We start from the raw sequence: 19,314 nt of genomic DNA on the forward strand, positions 1-19,314 counted from the left end.
TCTCGGAAAACTGCTAGTGGTTTGTTTTCATTCTTATTACTTATCTTAGAATGTTTGTCTTCTTTGATTTCTAAACCTTCGAATTCCCTTTTTAGACTAATGTCAGTAGCTTGATATGTGCACGTGTCCCTCTGTTCTTGGCGTGTTTCGTTAATCTGAGTATCATCGAATTGATTGATTGATTGATTGATTGATTGATTGATTGATTGATTGATTGATTGATTGATTGATTGATTGATTGATTGATTCATTGATTGATAAAACACATCTCCCCCTGTGATCTAGTTTTATCACCAGTGAAAGTGTATAAGTGAAAATCATCACCATTAAAAATTCTCATGGTGTTCGCTTCGTTGTATATCTTTTACCAAGGGTACACAAATTCGATGACTTCCTTTCTACGAGCAAGTACAGATCTTAGGTGACAAACTTGCTTCTTGTACCCATATTTAATACTATCACAGTGCTCTTTTGTGTGAATTGTTCTCAATGCCTGGACTCAGTAAATAAATGTGAAAGATGTTTGAGACACAAAAGTGTGTACGTTCTCGGGGTTTGCCTATTTTAGCCCCCACACCTCCGCCCCCACTCATTCAAATTTTCGTACATGTTTCGTTTAGATGCATGCAAGCTTTATTGAAGATTGTCTCCGAAAATCTGTCGCAAGTATGAAGGACGTCATCCAGCTTACATACTCCTTATTATATCATTATACATCGTATACATCTCTCTCTTTCTTGGAGGTCCTGATTCAATTCCCGTACGGTACGGTTGGCGGCTTTTTTCTTCGAAATTTGATCTAGCAGCTAGACTACTGATGCACCTATCATACATACTTGGTACAAGCGGACTGTTTTACTTTCCTACTGTTGACTGTAAATTTGTGTCACTAGCAGTACCAACAACACACTTTTTTCCTTTTTTATTTTTGAAAGATGTTGTTTCAATGGACGACTATCCCACATTTCATGATCTGCCAACTAGGACAAGCATATCGTCATAAGGTCAAACCGAGTGTCACCTCTGCCGGTCGACTGTGAAACACCGCGAAATTAAAACTTTTTATGAAAGTTAAACGCGATGGGATTATCATGCTGTCTTTATTCTTTGTTCTTACACTTAAAATTATAGAATGGTGACTTACGTGCACAAAAATTACAAACTGTAAAGACAGACACAATTCCAGATGTGACAGCACCGCCTGCTTCGAAATAGCTCAGGAATTCAACGTATACAACGGACATTGCTGCTTCACTTCCACGCAGTCAAGAGCTTGTAGAACCACCAGGTGGAGGCTGGGGATGGATGATAGCTGTGTCATTTTTCTTCACTACCTTGTTAACGCCATGCTGTGTCGAATTTCCTCATGCAATACCCTATACGTATAGTGCATTGCATTGTATTTTATTGTATTGTTATCCTGATTGGAAGTATTCATTCCAAAAAAGGAAGGATGCTATGTGTAGAGAGGATTGGTCACAGTTGCATGTCTGTGGCAACTCATACATTACACTTTTTAGCTCCGCTGTCGGCGAAAGCTGATATTTGGTGTGCATCTTCCTTGGGGGAGGCTATTCAGATTCGTTCATGCGAAGGTGATTTTTAATTTTTTACGATATTTTTTTCAAAAATGATATTTTCATCATCTCCTCAAATACTACTTGTCAGATTACTTTATCAAAGTCAGCACATCTTCTTTTATATTTTTGATGATTTTTAATATATGTTAATGAGCATTGTGACCGACGCCATATTGGAAATCAGTCCACGAGACTGAAGTAAACTGCCACTTTTCAAAAGACACCATTGACATCTGACAGGCAATGTAATATGTCCTATAGTCTGAATTCCACGTATTTTGCGCCCAAATGACAAGTGTTTGTTCAAAACAGGATTGCAGACTTTACACCCAAATTCTGCACCCTTTCTACAGAATGGTTCATTCCAATATGTATTCCGTATAAATATATATTTATTTATTTACTTCGAGAACATGCTCATAAAAAAAACATATAAAACACACAGAAAAATAAAGTGAAATACGACATTTTAGGTAGACAAAAGACAGTTTAGGTAACATGAACAAGTGAAAGGAAAGGTTATACTGATGAAAGAAGCCAAACATTCCAGACACTGTCAATTAAAAGTCAAAAACAATCTCTTAGGACAACAGCAATATATTTGTTATCGGTTACAGTTGGTGGTAAACTGGCTTCAATTAAAGTATTCTGACTGTTCAGTAATCTCATATAGAACTTCGATCGTGCCATCCACTGCTTACATGAAAACGTCATTATGTTATTACTCACAAAGGTTTCAGAAATACTGATACGTTGCTTTACCCCTAGCAAAATACGAAAAACTTTATTATACACAACTTTGACTTCACTTAAACAAGTTGGAGTAAAGACATTCCAGAGGTGAGCACAGTACAATGAAGAACAATACACTTTAAATAAATTTATCTTCACTGCAAAAGAGCAATGATTGGAATTACGAATTGAACTATTAGCACTAGCATAAAAACTTCTCATTTGCCGTTTGATATCATCTTTGTCGTTTCCAATATAATGCAAGACGACTCCTAGGTAAATATGTTTTCTAACAAATGCCAAGGTTGAGTCGTTCATATAAACATGTGGTACACAAGAGATTTTGCATTGCTTTGGCATCACATAAAGACACTTGGATTTCTTTGCATTAAAAATGATATCATGGGTTACAGCATAGCTTGAACAAGAGCATAACATTCTGTTTAGTCCCTTCACAGAGGGACAAATAAGAACGATATCATATGCAAATAACAAATGATTAAACATTTACTAGCAATGTAACAGCCAGTATTTACTTCGCCCAAAGAATCACTTAATTTATCCATATACACTGCGAATAGCCAAGATAATAAAATACCTCCTTGTCTTACACCATTACTGACTTCAAAACTGTCAGAGATTGGTCGACCCCCACCTGACATGGAATGTTTGATGCCGATACCAAAAAACAAGCATTCTCACTATAAATGTAGGAACACGCCGATCAATAAGTTTTCTGAACAGGGTCCAATGATTGATCCTGTCAAACTCTTTGGTGGCATCAAGAAAACAGAGAAAAACTGGGCTATTATGGCGATTATAAAATTCGATTACTCCCTTCATTAAAAATGCACGTCAGTCGCATGTCCCTCTTTAAAACCAAACTGGTAATCACTTGTATGCAGAAATTGCTCACACTTGTCAAGTATTAATTTTTCATATAGCTTTTAAAAAGCTGTCACAATGGCTATAGGTCGATAGTTTCCCTTGTCAGTAACATCGCCATTTTTATCTTTAACAATTGGGACTAGGATTGTATCCATCATACGAGAAGGTAAGTATCCATGAACATGAGAGGCTGTAAACAAAAGTGATAGTAAACTATGTATCCGACAGAGAGCATGCTTAATGTGTTCAGCTGTAATACAATTGTCTCTCCACATAATAAAGGCATCTCGAGCAATTGAATGGTGTTCCTTAACATAATTATTCCAACCTGGAACACACTTATTGGGCATAGACTGAGTCTTGACAGAAAAACAGTCAGACGTTGCTGAGGACAACATATGAATAATGTCATCATAAAGCGTATCAATGGCGTTAAGGTGTGATCTTTGCTTACACCTTGAGTCCCGGCAACTGAAAACCTCACTATTGATATGAATATTGCTAAGACTGACATCAGTACTACTAAGGTAATTACGTAAATACATGCCGTCGACATTTGACCAATCAATATTTGAATTGTTGCTCTTGATAAATCTGTCCTGATTATTAAACTGAAGGTTATATTTTTGAAGATCATGAAGATCACATACTACGTTCACAGGAAAATGATCAGACCCAATAATCCATGGGCCAGAGGGGGTTACCGTGCAACCCCCCCCCCCCCACACACACACACACACACAAACCTCCGACATAGGTATTTTTGTTCATTGGAGTCTACTGAATGACAAACAATATGTTAACAGTGATAATTTTGGGATGCACTACCTGTTTGGCCTCGATTTCAAATTACATGCAACCCGGAATGGCGTCAAAAGGTTGATGGTAGGGGTAACACATTGCTCCTAAGATGCAGAAGAAGATAGTTTACCCCTACTGTCGGTATTTCAAAATAATAGCTTATATTGGTTTTAATGGGGGAAAATCATTAATAACCCTCAAAATATTCAATGTTAACCTACTTTTTCTTGTTCAGCTCATTCAACTGAATAAAGAACACCCCTTATGTGTATCAGATCATGTTATTTAAAAAAAAGAATGGAAACTTTATACTTAATTTTTCGGAAAAAGTGTTGATTTTTCAAAAATCGACAACTTAAAGCCTCCAAAAATTTTATTTCTTGGCATATGTATGGCAAACATTATATCATTAGAAAGAAAATTCCTAAGCTTTCCAAATATATAATGGATAATAGAGTCCGAGCTTGCATGTGTCATATGGAAGACAATGTGTTACCCCTACCCTCAAATTTTTTGACGCCATTCTGGGACACACATGTAATTTGAAATCGAGGCCAAACAGGTAGTGCATCCCAAAATTTTCACTGTTAACATTTTTTTTGTCATTCAGTAGACTCTAATGAACAAAAAATACCTATGTCGGAGGTTTGTGGGGGGGGGCACAGTAACCCCTCTGGCCCACGGACTACAAAGAACTCATGCAGAATCTTGATATCCCGTACACAATTGTGTGCTGCAGGGGTCGAAATCCAGTGATCAAGCCATGAAGTCGAATGATGTGCTTCACTATAAAAGGTAAAATTATTCTTATTGTGTGTACCCAAGAGTTGGACATCGGAACAAATGAGATTGTTATCATTACAAAAGGTATCCACTTCTTCACCAAACTCTGATCCAACATCTGCATTCCAATCACCTAAGACCATCATACAATTGGTTTCAGCATATGCTCTGCCTAGCCTGAAAGTGTATACTGGCACTGTAGGGGACGATTTTTGACATCGTTAGTCACCAATAAAAACGACAATACTCATTCTAAAATTACCTCATTTTGAAAGGGAAAGTACTCTGTGGTTCATTTAGGGAGTTTTGATATTATACGATCAATATTGGTGGCGAAATCAAAACCGCCGTCAAAATTGCTGATGCGATAATATGGCAGCCATGTTTACATTTCAGTAGAAACTAGTACAGTCGAGGTCAAAATTAAACGAATGATAAAAAAGTTATTTTGTGATGTCTTCTACCTGATAATGGTTTATTTTAGTCGATGAATCTAGCAGCTCAAAAGCTAGATAGTTATTCAGTAGATGGCAGATGACCTTTCGCTTGACACATGTGAAGTCAGACTTAGAGGTCTGAGATACGTACCGTTGGAAGACGCTAGCGCCAGGCATCTCTGTCATTGAGATTGAAACATTTTCAGACAAGTCCTTTTCCAGTTATGACGAAATATTTATTTTTACCGAGATTAGTAAGTCTACAACTCCGATGTGTTTTAACATCGGTAACAATAGCATTCGACATAAATTGCAATATTGAATATTAATTGACTTACAAAAGTGGTGTGTTTACAAAATACACGAGTCAAAATTGTCAATCCACCAAAATTAAAGTTGGATCATTTCAAATATTATTGACCAATGGAGTAAATAGCAAAATGTACAGAATAATCAAAAGCGTGTATGAGAATGGCTTAACTACATGTTTTACTCCAATATTGGTGTCAACCAAGGCTGTGATTTAAGCCATACTTTGTACAATGGCATATAGCATTGTCTGAGATATGGTACATTTAAATATTTGTTCTTGTCTCTGTTTCTTACATAAATTCTTTAATATTACTTATTAGTTCCAACATAACTATACATATATACTTATGCATGTATTACCTAGCTACCACACTAGTTACAGAACATGTCATGTAAAAGCTTGGCTGTTTCACAATCAGTGCTTCACTTATATTGCACTTTGGGGCAAAAGTTAACTTCAAGCTTTCGTAATGGTACTCTTCATAGATCGTTTATAAAAGAAGTTAATCTAAATTGTTCTACTCATCAGTATGAACTTGTCAGGAGGGATTAATACACCTTCTATTTTGGACACTACATGTTATTAACACTACAAATCGCCATATTACATCAGATTCCAGTTTCTATTATACACTAGTTATGACCACCTAAAGTTTTCTAACATACCGGTGACTTGACTATGCATGTAATATTAATGCCCCTATACCAATGTTACGGACCCATTTTTATGTGACATGGGAAACTCATTTAAAACTTACATTTACGTTAGCTTTTCGAAGCTTGGGAATATTACCTCAAAGGCTATACATTGCCTTCATAGAAGCAAAACACTTCAGATCTGTCAGGGGAAACCCCCAAGGACTTCCTAACCCCCAGAGGTCATTCATGCATTTAACCAACAATCAGATGCACCAACTACCTTTTTACTGTCATAATAATGGTATTAACCTTCTCTTCAATATTTTCACCATGTCCTAATTTGAGATGATATTGTCTTTTAAAGATGTAACATGTTTGCCTTAAACTCCAAATCTCCCCTACTAACGATACTACCATTAGATGTGCTAACCTTTACTACATGTATATCATGATGTCATTTAACTTTTTAAGGAACATATTTCAATCCTATGTAAGTTATAAAGAATAGTTTCTGATACTTGATGGTGCTGTCTTGTAAAACATGGATTAAGTAAAAATTTAGTAAAAATCCTCTAGGACTTCTAGAGGGAGACCCCTCGGACCCCCAACCATGACATGGACATATCCCAGTCTCAAGCTCTTCCCCTCTTACTGTCAAGATGCTATCAAAGTATTTTGTAAAGATATTTCGGCCCTATGTAGTTGCTTTTTAGTGGTGTCTTGTAAAGCTTGGAAATTATTTTCTGAAAATGTCTGAATAGTCTCAAAATTGACTTTTCAGAGTTAAAAACCTCCAGCACTTCTAGGGGTAGAGCCCCTAGGACCCCCCATAAGAGATATATATATTCCCTTCTCAAGCTTTCCCCTACCTTTCACTATCAACATGCTATTAAACTCCTTTTGGAATATATTTACTATGTGTAGTCAATAATTGTAATTATGATAGTGCTAACCCGGGGTCTTATAAAGTAGAGGCAAGACTGTCAAGCAGTTCACACTGAGTCACTATAAAAAAATACCTGTCATGTAAATATTATATATGGGGGGGGGGGTATCATGTTTTAGAATTAAGTGATGGGGTCAGCCTGTTTTTCGATTACTAACTTAAAGGAAACTTTGTATCCATCTATTAGTTACGCCATTCACACCATACCATTTCAGTATTTCAGTTTCTCTATCAAATGCTTGTGACCAACTTTATCGAATGCTTTCGAAAAGTCCAATACACAAACATCAGTTTGAGTACCGGATTGCATGTTGTTTACTATATCGTGAACAAATTATATCAATTGAAATTCGCATTGAACGTTTTTCTCTGAAGCCGTGTTATAAGTAGCAAAGAATTTCTATGATTTTGTCCCTGCATTTTGATGTAAAAGCTTTAATATGACATACAATATGCGGAAATTAATCTCGACAACTAACATCTAATCTAATAATTCTTAAATTTGAAAGCCATGACAAAATATTATATTAAAATCTGGGCCTTTCAAAATACCAACTCAAATAACACTTTTCATCTAATTAATAATGAACTCATGTTCTATGTTTGTAAAGTCATGTGAACGTCTATGAAGTGTAAGGTATATGCTATTCATCAGTTAGTTGCTGCCGTGAACAAGTGCAGCAAATGCACTGCCTTCTTTGCTCAGTAGATATTGTGGCGAGTCGAACTCCTGCACTTTGCCATCGTTCAGCACAAGTACCATGTCAGAATCCAATATTGTACCAATTCGATGCTGGAATATAAATAAATGTAACATGAATATATGCTAATTCAATATTGTGATGAAGGGAATATTGTGTCCAAAACATATAATGAGATGATTAAGTAATTTTTTCTATTACGTTTGGTTATTCTGGGTAGGTGCAAGTTGCATTAAAAATGAATGGAATCGAGTACCAAGCATTACCCTTGTGAAGAAAATGTTTTCTGTAAAAGTTTAAACGAAAGGAGAAAATACTTACCGCAATTGTTATCACAGTCCGGTCAGCAAACTCTTTTCTCACGACTTCCTGTAAAATGGCATCCTGTGCAAATACATACGGATAAATTCTATTTCAAACATTGGGTATTAAAAACACTAGTAATCAGTAAAATCATGTCCAAACTGCGTATGTGTTGGCCGCTTGTTCATATACTGAACTGATTGCTAATAGTCATTTAAGATTGCAGTTGTTAGTTTTGTTTACTTACTAGTAGTTTGTTTACAAGCAATATTGTGTAGTACATTAGCAAATTTAACAAACTGGACTGATAAGGTCTTTGTGTAAACAACTTCAAGTAAAAAACCACTGGACCGATTACCATTATATTTGATGGATATATATTATCTTTGGTGTCTAATTGGGAAATAGTTCAATTCAAAATGATCTTTCAACCGGTGTGTGATTAGGTCAAAAATGGGATTTTTGGTTTAAAAAAATTAATCTCCAAAACTACTGAGCAGATCGATCTAAAATTTGGTTGGAACGTTCTTAGAGGTGTAAAGTTTAAGAATTGCTCATGGCATGATGATTCATCAATGATATGCAAATTAGGGCTAACAAGTGTCTTTTGGTCAAAAAATATATAGTTCCAAAACTACTGAGCAGATTGAGCTGACATTTACTGGGGATGCATCTGGGGATGTGTAGATGAAGCTGTATTCATAACGTGATGATCCCATTAGTGATATTCTGATAAGGTCTACAAATCGCAATTTTGGACAAAAACTTATATCTTGAAACTGCATGATGAATGGGTTGAAACTTGGTGGGATGTTTCTGGAGGTATTATTCTGCAGTTATTGTTGAAAACATTTATACACAATTGTCTCTACAACCATAACGACGCCCTTAGCAACACTGAAATGAGGATGAATATTACAAAGATAACAAGGATGGGTACTAAAGATTCAAAAAATGTTTGCAAATATGCTTAGCAACAGGGCCAAGCCCATAGAAACAGCTACATGATGGTTTATATTGCAAAGATGAAAAGTGGGAAAGGTAGGTAAGTTAATAAAGATTCCAATATATATCCAAATATCCATAGCAACAACACCATGTCCATAGCAACAGTCAAATACAGTTGTTCCACAACGCCATTGGCGCTATTTTTAAAGATTTATTTTCCAAACTTATCTTTTGCAATTTATTGAGTCAGAAAGACAGAATTCGTCTATGCTATTTCACATTTTTAAAGTAGGAAAACAAACTGGTTTATCCGTCCATTTCTTCATCCATATGACCAGGTTAATATAAGATATTGTCTATTATAATGTGGTACGTACTGGCAAAGGTTCATTTGAATTACTGCGAATGTTAACTGAAAGCGACTGTCACATACCGTTTTTGAATCAATAGATGCTGTGGCTTCATCCATAACAAGTATCTTCGATTTACGAAGAAATGCCCTTGCTAAGCAGAACAGCTGCCTCTGACCGACACTGAAGTTGTCCCCTCCCTCACAAACCTCCGAATCTGAAATTGTATTGTTTCGATAATTATAGACGTGGCAGTACAGGAAGTAATTCACAAGAATTAAAACTACGATCACTGGTTCAATAGATAAGGAAGTATATAAGAAAATATGGCATTGTTTTAAATATTGCATCTCAGCAACATGATCTTATAGATGTTCTTTGTAATTGCATACAGCAAACACGTTAAATGTATGCAAGCGGACCTTTCGTTATTACTAAATTGTGAGTCAGCCTGAAAATACCTCTCTCAATGGGTCTAGTTTGTGAGAGAGGAAAATATTGTACACGTGTCTTCTTATATTTCATACATACACGACACATTTAGCATGTATGACGAGAGGGAGAGAGAGAGAGAAAGAGAGAGAGAGAGAGAGAGAGAGAGGGGGGGGCGGGGAGAGGGAGAAACAGAGGGACAGACAGACAGACAGACAGACAGACAGACAGACAGACAGAGACAGACATGCAGACACACTGACACACAGACAGACTGACAGATAGAGTCAGACACACACATACACAGGCAGACAGACAGACAGACAGACAGACAGTCAGTAAGTAAGTACAGTAAGATGATAAGTTGGTCAATATACATGTATGTTGTTGTTGTTATTATTATTGTTGTTGTTGTTGTTGTTGTTGTTGTTGTTGTTGTTGTTGTTGTTGTTGTTGTTGTTGTTGTTGTTGTTGTTGTTAATTGGTATTGGTATTCTATGGATTTGGTAATGCCAATTGCTCTGAATTTACGAAGTATGTATGCCCTTCTCGATCCACACTGTATACTTGCATGAATTGTAAGGTACTTTGTTTGTTGACCTTTTGGGGGTTCGTCAAGGTATCTCATGATCATACTGACATACGTGGTATCATTTCTTTCGGCAACTAGTCTTTGGAAACTTGCTTGTTACAATTCCATTCACCTAATAAGGTTACTTTCAATATCACCATAAACAATTTCTTGTGGTGTCAATAGTGTGTATCAGTTGGTCTAACACGAACAAAAACATTTTGACTCTCAGAAACTTCAATTGATAAGATTACGAGTGGTTCTTTGTCCAGTGACAGCATAAAGGGAATCAAAAATTGAATTGTAATATTTTGCAGCCAGATGTACTCCGTGATGTCATATGTTTTTAACTGCAATCACGATATTTTAAACAAAAAAAATGATTACTGTTTAAAAGTCAAGGGTTAACACAAATGTTTACTCTTAGTCTCTGCTAATAGCTATGGAAATAATATCAAGTGCAGGTAACTCTTCCAACTACTTTGACATAAACCTTAGTGATCAGACTATAACTATGCATTTCATCAATATCCAACTTAATATTCTCCAATACGATAATAAGTGTTCATGCTGTGAAGGACATTGTATTAGTATGAGGCAATGGTAAGTATGCAACTTTGAATATTTTCCAATACTACATAAAGAGTCCATGTTATCTTTAAGCATTAAAAAAGAAATGATATTTAATAGAGTATGAGGCAATGATAACTGCATATCAAAAGGTCGATAAAACGTCAATGACTCACCAAGTTGACCTGGTAAATCTTGGACTAAACTTTTCAATTGAGCAATATCAAGTGCTTGCCACAGCTCCGCATCCTCGGAATGACCTCCTGGGTTTAAATTATATCTGATGGTAATATAAAAATCATCACAGATGAGTAGTGATTAATATTTTCAATTTAGTATATGCAAGGATTGTGAATGTCTTACAAATCAACTAACTTCATTCAGAATATTATACATGATGAATGGTAGCAAAACGACTCAAGTAACAAGTCTTTGTAGAAGACACTGACTCCCCCGCACTGAAATACTTTTTACTATGCGACTGAGTGGGGACATGATTTAAAAGAAATTGGTGGTAACAAAAAAATGCAATTCAGTACAATTTGCATGAGCACCAAAAATAATGCTTCCCTTCATCATATTATGTGTAAACATGATTTAAAAGAAATTGGCAATGTGTAAACACTACATTGTGTCTGTGATAGGCAGGACTTGGCTTGAGTTTGATAATTGACCCTGAAGGTCAAGGTCAAAGGTCAAGGTCTCCAAAGATAGCTTGCATCTGATAATATTGGGGTAGACACTCGAATGGAGTCTATTTGTTACAGTTTTGAGTTATGCAGTAAATAAGGATTTTTAGATACAAATATGGTTGACATTCAGTAAAACCGATATGAGCACCAAAAATAATGCTTGTGTATAGTTCTTTTCTCCAATATTACTTGTAAAAATGATTTACAAGAAAATGACAGGATGTAAAATACGACAATGTGTCAGTGATAGGCAAGAATTGGCTCGATTTTGTTAATTAATGCAAAAGGTCGAGGTCAACTTTAAAGGTCAAAGTCTCCACCAATAGCTTGCATCTGATAATATGAGGGTAGACACTTGAATGCAGTGCTTGTGCATACAGTTTTTGAGTTACTCAGTAAATGTTGATATTCAACTACAAATACGGCCACCATGCAGTCAAATCTGTATATATTAAAAACCAAAATTGAAGTGCATAAGTCCCATATGATATGCAACCTTCTTGTAGGGTTTGAAAGAAGTCGGATGTTGTATGCCTGAGAAATGATGTAATATATACTGACAAATAGATAGACAGACAGACGAACAGAGCCCATTACAGTACCCTCCCCCATTAGGGGTCTACAAAAACTGATAGGCATTTATTGTATATTTTGTATACCGTAGGGATATATGCATTCAATTTGCAAATGTCAACCAATTAATAATATGCAAAATAGGATCTGATTTTGACCTTAAATATCAAGGTTTACTTTCTTGCAAGACAGTGTGGTTACTATGTATGTGCAGCGCGCACACACACACACACACACACACACACACACACACACACATATATATATATATATATATATATATATATATATATATATATATATATATATATATATATATATATATATATATATATATTCTTTTCTCTACAACATGGCCCTCCTCCTGTTCAAACAATTTGTTTTTAAATGGATGATAATGATGTTTTAAGTGTGACCAGGTACACAATCAGTGGTAAAGGCTCGATTACACTGCTGCCACCATATAATAATGGATATAATGGAGGTTTTACCCAAAACTACAACCCCAGTGAATAAGTGTGAAAGCGCTAAATACATTAGTTAATTAATAACTTTTTTTTATGTAATTGGGAGAGCTGAGGCCAGATATCCCAAATATTAGATGGGTATACAACCGACATTTTGTCATCAACTTTTCCACCCATCATATTGTCCCCAACACCATTTTCCTCACTCTTGTGAAATCTACTCCTCTCATCAAACGAAAACCAACAATTGATTTCAGCAGCAATAGTCTTAGACTGAGGTGTTCTTATATTATTTTACAATGGTGGCAGCAGTGGGTGTGGCAGCAGTGATATTTGACTGTGTTGGCAGCGAGGGGATGCAAATTGATAAATGATGAAACGTTATATAATACAATGAGTCAAAATAAAATGAAATGTGATCCTTTCATAATTTTCTAAAATATGGTCCTCCTTGAGAACCGATTTATAAGAAGTGACTTTCTCCCCCACTCCTCCTACCCTCCACCACATAGCTTAAGACTCCCTTGCAGCAGCACAAGTATATCCCTTTATGAGCAAATAACTAAATTGCAACTATTTATTTCGTAAAATATTGCAGGCTCTCCAAAAATTTAGTGCATACACTTTCAATCAATTTATCTACATCTGTACTACCCTATCTTAATCCTACATTGAAACTATGGATGGTGGTTTTTAAAAAAACAACAACATAAATTGAGATAAACTAAGCCTTTCCTCGCTATACACGGAAGTGTAGCTCATTGTCCGTATTGGTTCATGAGAACTGAGTACTGAATTGCACCATAACACCCCAGTGAGGCTACTTTTTCCCTATTAAGACTATTGTTATATGTTCAAATGTGCCTTGGTATTTAGTAAAGTCTTCATTGACTTTCCAGTACAATGTTTAGCAAAGCTCCCTTTATTGACCTAGAATGTGTAAATCGTTGAGGTGATGACATCCATTATTCAATTCAAGTTAAGCCATGCATAGTTACACATATACTGTGGTATCCTTGCCATCATGAAATAAATCATAGGCAAATGACGTAACAACAATTGTTGAAATACATAGATACTGGTACACACATCATGTGGTAGTATAGTACATGTATATAGAAGGGACTGCTTGGCTTTTACAAACACAAACCCTGCTGCTTGATCTGAGTGTTGCCGTTTTGAGAACGCATGTGCAGTAAAAACTTTCTCCGAGTATGATCCACATCCTAACCTGTCCTATCACCTCTCTCTTTCTCTCTGTCTCTGTCTCTGTCTCTGTCTCTGTCTCTGTCTCTCTGTCTCTGTCTCTGTCTCTGTCTGTCTCTCTCTCTCTCTCTCTCTCTCTCTCTCTCTCTCTCTCTCTCTCTCTCTCTCTCTCTCTGTCTCTCTCTCTTGATTTCTCTCGATACAACTGTGGCTTTTTGACGACGGTATTGATGCAACATCATTCATTTGATCAAGGCATTATCACTTGTGTCTTTTTTATTGACATAAATTATATATTCGGCATTACATACATATAGAGTTTTATGAAATTAACTTACCGTATGCTACTAGAGAATAACACGGGATCTTGTGGGATAATGGCCAGTCTATTACGCAGTGTCAGCAAAGGAACAGTTGAAATATCCACATCGTCAATCAGTATACGACCTGTGATAAAACAGACCCTCTGTAAGTTATTCAAGATGGTGGCCAAGATGCAGAGCGTCTTGCTGGCTATATATTTCGTATCGATTTCAATGGCTTCAAGATTTTGAAGGACAATATATCTCTATCTTTCAAAAAAGAGATCATTCCGATTTATTTGGTGCTATTCTCTGCCGAAGCCATTTAAACAAATACGTTAAATTTTGGAATTGTTGAAGCCAGGCAGATTACACAGGCGTTAGCCAGTGCTAAACGAAATGGCAGTGGCTCCGTCATCGCAAAGAACAAACTAAGAAGGTCAGTCTACCTATTCATCATCATTCTGCCGATGTCGGGGGACATTAATACAAACCCCGGACCTTGCAGTGTATGTAACCGTGTTGTAGTGCGGAATCCTCGAGGTATATTATGAGATGAGTGCAACAAGTTACTTAGTCTGGATGCCAACTGTGGTAACTGTGGTATAGTCTGGGTGCCAACTGTGGTAACTGTGGTCTAGCCAGAGTCAGGTCAAACTTCCTCGATCAGCACACAGAAAGTTGTTCATCTAATCAGTGAACCCCAGCTGCTATTGTGACATAAACAGTGTATAAGTAGCATCCTAAGCTGCCAAATATACCATATTTGGACATAACTGCCCCAATAAACACTAACTTTATGGGGACCGTGTTATGGTTAGAACTTTGCGACTGATTAACAAAGACAGTGTTTTAATGACTTTTAATGAATTCCAAATTGCATCTCAGTACTTCAAGAGCAAAGGCTTTGACTATACTGTGAGTGAAGGTATAAATCGTAATGATACTGTCTAGGGACTAGACTAGCAACAAGTGGACTCATATCAGATGGCAGAAAACAATTTAGTTTATGTAAATGAAACGAATTCAGATTCCTTGGATATTCAGTGTGGTATTCCTCACAGAAGTATTCAGGGGCCACTGCTGTTTCTGTGTTGTGTGAATAGTATGGACATTTTAATCAAATGTAAACTCCTACTCTACCCGCTCCCTGTAGCATATAGTGGTTAGCACACATGATTAGTAGTCGGGAGGTCATGGGTTCGAATCTTACTGGAAACGGGGGATTTTTCTGTGAACGACCCAAACCCAGGGTGAGTGTTCTACAAACTCGATGGGTAGCCATGTCCCACTCACAAGACAGAGCGAATTCGGGGGACCTCCTGGAATAATGACTCGAAAACGTCAGGGGCGATTACTCACACGGAGCACGCAGGTGCTGTGTTTGCCGGGCTTGGGTGACTCTGGCATAGCCTGTGGACTGACTGGGAAAGCCTTGACAGTTCAACAGCAACATGATATTGTTTTAAATCCTACTCTATGCTGATGACAGTGCCATGTTAGTGTCGCATAATGATGTAAATCGCATTGCCTCAGTGTTAAGCAAATCATGTAACGAATGGCTGATTGACAATAAGCTTTTACTCCATCTAGGGAAAACAGAACTCAAGATTTCTGATTTTAGAATAACTTGTAATAAATGTGATATTTATGCCAGCAAATCTGTCAAATACCTTGGACTCGAAAACCAATTCAAGGCTTAGATTTCTCTATTGCCAAGCACTTTTTCTCAACCAAAACTCCCGCAAAACCCTTTGCTCTGCTCTAATCCAATATCATTTTGATTATTCATGTTCATCCTGGTAGTCTGTTCTTTAAAAAAAAAACCTTTTTAAAAAACTACATATTGCACAAAACAAAATTATATCCTTTCTATGGCGCCCAGATCACACATAGGTGTTGATCAGTTTGATGCCTTGGGTATGCTGGATGTCAGGGGTAGAGTGAGCCAGCTACGGCTTAACCATGCTTTCAAAATAATATATGATAACTCCGGTCCTGAGTATTTGTTCCATCAGCTTACCAAAGTATCTTCTGTAACAGTTCCAAATAGGGAGGTTGATATAAATTTCCATCAGCCAACAGTTAAACGCGAGGTTGATAATACGTTTTATACTAACGCCATTATGGACTGGAACAATCCACCAGCATCAATTAAAACAGATATCACAAAGAGATGCCTTAATAAAACATATCTGTCAAGTACACTAAAGGGATTTTATTTTAGTTATTAGCTAGTTTGCCTCCACGTTTTCCCTACTCTGTTATTCCATAGACAATTGCAGTTGCGTGTCCTTCCCTCTCTATTGTCAATGGTTATTCTTCCCCATTATATGTAGTTAAACACCTTTGCTAATCCAGCCACTTTCCTGAATCACTGTAAGTCTTTGACTTTGTGGGTTATCCAAGTAATTGAACAATTTGTACCAGTTTTTATTTGTACATCTGTGCTGTCGATCTTGTTGTTTCACTGAAATAAACTAATCTAAACTAAACTAATCTATTAAGCACTGACAGTGCTAAAGTCGTGAAAGCACATGATGACAAAATGCCCATCGTGGAAATGAGCTGGGGGGGGGGGACTTGGGGAGAGGCCTCAAAGAATTCACAACCCATTGCATTCATATTCTCCAGTATGATTAGAATAGGCCAGTCCAAAAATATGGCAAACGAAAGAGGACCCCTTGAATTGCTGACGTCTATGTCTCTGTTTTCGTGTACACACTGTGCACATTAGTATATACTGTTCCCGTGTACACATTGTCAGTGTACGGTACATTTGATACACTACGAATGTCTTTCACTTTATTTAGCAGCCATGTTGACAAACTAAGGTACTTGTTTACATGGCAGTCCATTCTCTATAATCACAAAGGCATTACTCTACATAAAGACCAAACACAGTAACAATAAAAGTTAACCATAGTGTCTTTCAGATTCGCTGTTAAATCGATATGCATTGCACGACATAGCCATTTCAAATTTCACAAGCTATACACGTCACAAATGTTCCAGCAACTAGGAAATGCAGTCCGCCAAGTCACTATTTCACGATATTTCTCTCTGAATCTAATATGTAGTATAGCGATATAGTGGGATTGATTCCTTCATGTTACTACTTAGTACATGAGAACACACATATTCGGAATGTGCATACCATGGTGTCGATGTAAATGTACAATTTGACCTTTTGACAGCCATGTTTGTCAAAGAAAGACCTCTCCTTACGATAAAGGAATAGATGTGTGTTATAATGGCTTCTCTTTCATGTACAAAATCTAGTGTCTTTCAAATGACGAAATGGACAGTCTAAGTGATCAGATTAACCATTTCAGAGACATTATCCAAATAATGACTTTTTTACTGTAAAATGTTTTCAATTTGGCTTTCTGATCAAGTCATAGTAATTGGAATTTGTTTATACTAAAACGAACTTACCGCGATACATGTCGATCATTCTGAAAAGTGACAATGCAAGTGATGACTTGCCACTTCCTGTCCTTCCACAAATGCCGATCTACACAAAAATAAACACAGATGTTGAAAAGTGAGTACAGTCCATGGGAAGTAATACACAAATGAAAGATCTTTGGAAGGCTAGAGAAATGCGAATCAAAGTAATGTATACCTTTGAGCCACGTTTGAATTCCAATGACACTTTCCGCAGCACTGAGTCAAGATTGACAGCATATCGGAGGGAGACATCTTCTAGACTTACGTTACCTTCAGCAGGCCAGGTGTTTTCTGGCTCGTATTTACCTGTCAATACAAGTGAAACACAGATGTGATGGTTTCTTGCATACAAGATAAACACAAATGACCTGTCAGTAAGGATAGCTCGTTCTCATAAAGTAAATGAATACAAAATGTGTGAAGTGGACTAAATACAACACGCAGAATGTACTACACAAATTTAACTACCAGTCTATGTCAATGAAAATCCTAGTTTTCTTTCAAATTAAAATCAAATAGACAATAAGGATGGTCGAAATGAAAATTTGACCGAACATGAATCTTTGCAAAATACTTTATGACTTTAGAAATCAGAACGAAAATAAGTGCATGCTGCACTAGCTTCATGAGAAATGCTATAATAATCAGATTTAAACTGGTAGATATTTGAGCCTACAACCATTGTTGGAATGCAAACCTCTGAACTATAACTATGAAGTTTAAAGGTTACATATTGTTTAATTATGAAAAAAAATCATTCATTATGGAAATGAAAAAGATATTACCCAATTACCGAAATGATTATGAAAATTCCACATCACGATTAAAAACAACACAGTCAATTACTTATCAATCATAAAGGCTTTCTATAGCACCAGACTCCAAAAGATAAGTTATGTACAATGGCACTTGAAAGGCGCAATCCATACAATATGCTAGTTTGAAAAGATGTGCTTAAAATTTGTTCTTTAAAAATCAAACAACTACATCAAAATGTATGAAATTTGAAGTTTGCATTTTTAAGATGTAGCCTATTTACTATTTACACACACACACAGACGGATGGACGAACAGACAGACAGACAGATAGATAGATAGATAGATAGATAGATAGATAGATAGATAGATAGATAGATAGATAGATAGATAGATAGATAGATAGATAGATAGATAGATAGATAGATAGATACAGACATCGTCATTTCAATACCTCCCCTTACAATAGGTAAAAATTATGAGAACAATTTTTTTTCATAGAAATTGACCTTGACTGTGCACTTTCTAATTAATAGCTTGTTACTTTTTCTAATGTTTTTGCTATGTAGACAAGGCAATATCTCAACAAAATTTGCACGTCGTATGACATTTCTGAGAAATCTGATTTGCATGTACATAGAATATTTTAAAGGTATTTACCAGAAAATAAATCGTGATCATGAATAAATAAACATTAAAGAATCCCAAAGGGGAGGTACTGAAATGGCGATGTCTGTCTGTATGTATGTATGTGTGTATGTCAGTCTGTCTGTCCATCCGTCTGTGTATCTGTCTGTCTGTCTGTCTGTCTGTCTGTCTGTCTGTCTGTCTGTCTGTCTGTCTGTCTGTCTGTCTGTCTGTCTGTCTGTCTG

The 19,314-nt window shown here is 36.4% G+C and overlaps 1 protein-coding gene across 1 annotated transcript in view; it reads right to left on the reverse strand.

Annotated features, from left to right (window-relative positions):
- Window positions 1-7,773: 7,773 nt before the first annotated feature.
- Window positions 7,774-19,314, reverse strand: part of LOC144443710 (ATP-binding cassette sub-family C member 9-like) — a 66,259-nt gene continuing 54,718 nt past the window's right edge. The window contains exons 22-28 of the mRNA XM_078133253.1: window positions 17,862-17,992; window positions 17,672-17,750; window positions 14,270-14,378; window positions 11,170-11,273; window positions 9,504-9,637; window positions 8,141-8,203; window positions 7,774-7,911 (exon numbers count right to left, since the gene is read on the reverse strand). Of these exons, the coding sequence (XP_077989379.1) occupies window positions 7,774-7,911; window positions 8,141-8,203; window positions 9,504-9,637; window positions 11,170-11,273; window positions 14,270-14,378; window positions 17,672-17,750; window positions 17,862-17,992 (758 nt within the window). The remainder of the gene's footprint in view (window positions 7,912-8,140; window positions 8,204-9,503; window positions 9,638-11,169; window positions 11,274-14,269; window positions 14,379-17,671; window positions 17,751-17,861; window positions 17,993-19,314) is intronic.

Source organism: Glandiceps talaboti, chromosome 2 (assembly GCF_964340395.1).
Source record: "Glandiceps talaboti chromosome 2, keGlaTala1.1, whole genome shotgun sequence".
NCBI classification, from domain to species: Eukaryota; Metazoa; Hemichordata; class Enteropneusta; family Spengelidae; genus Glandiceps; species Glandiceps talaboti.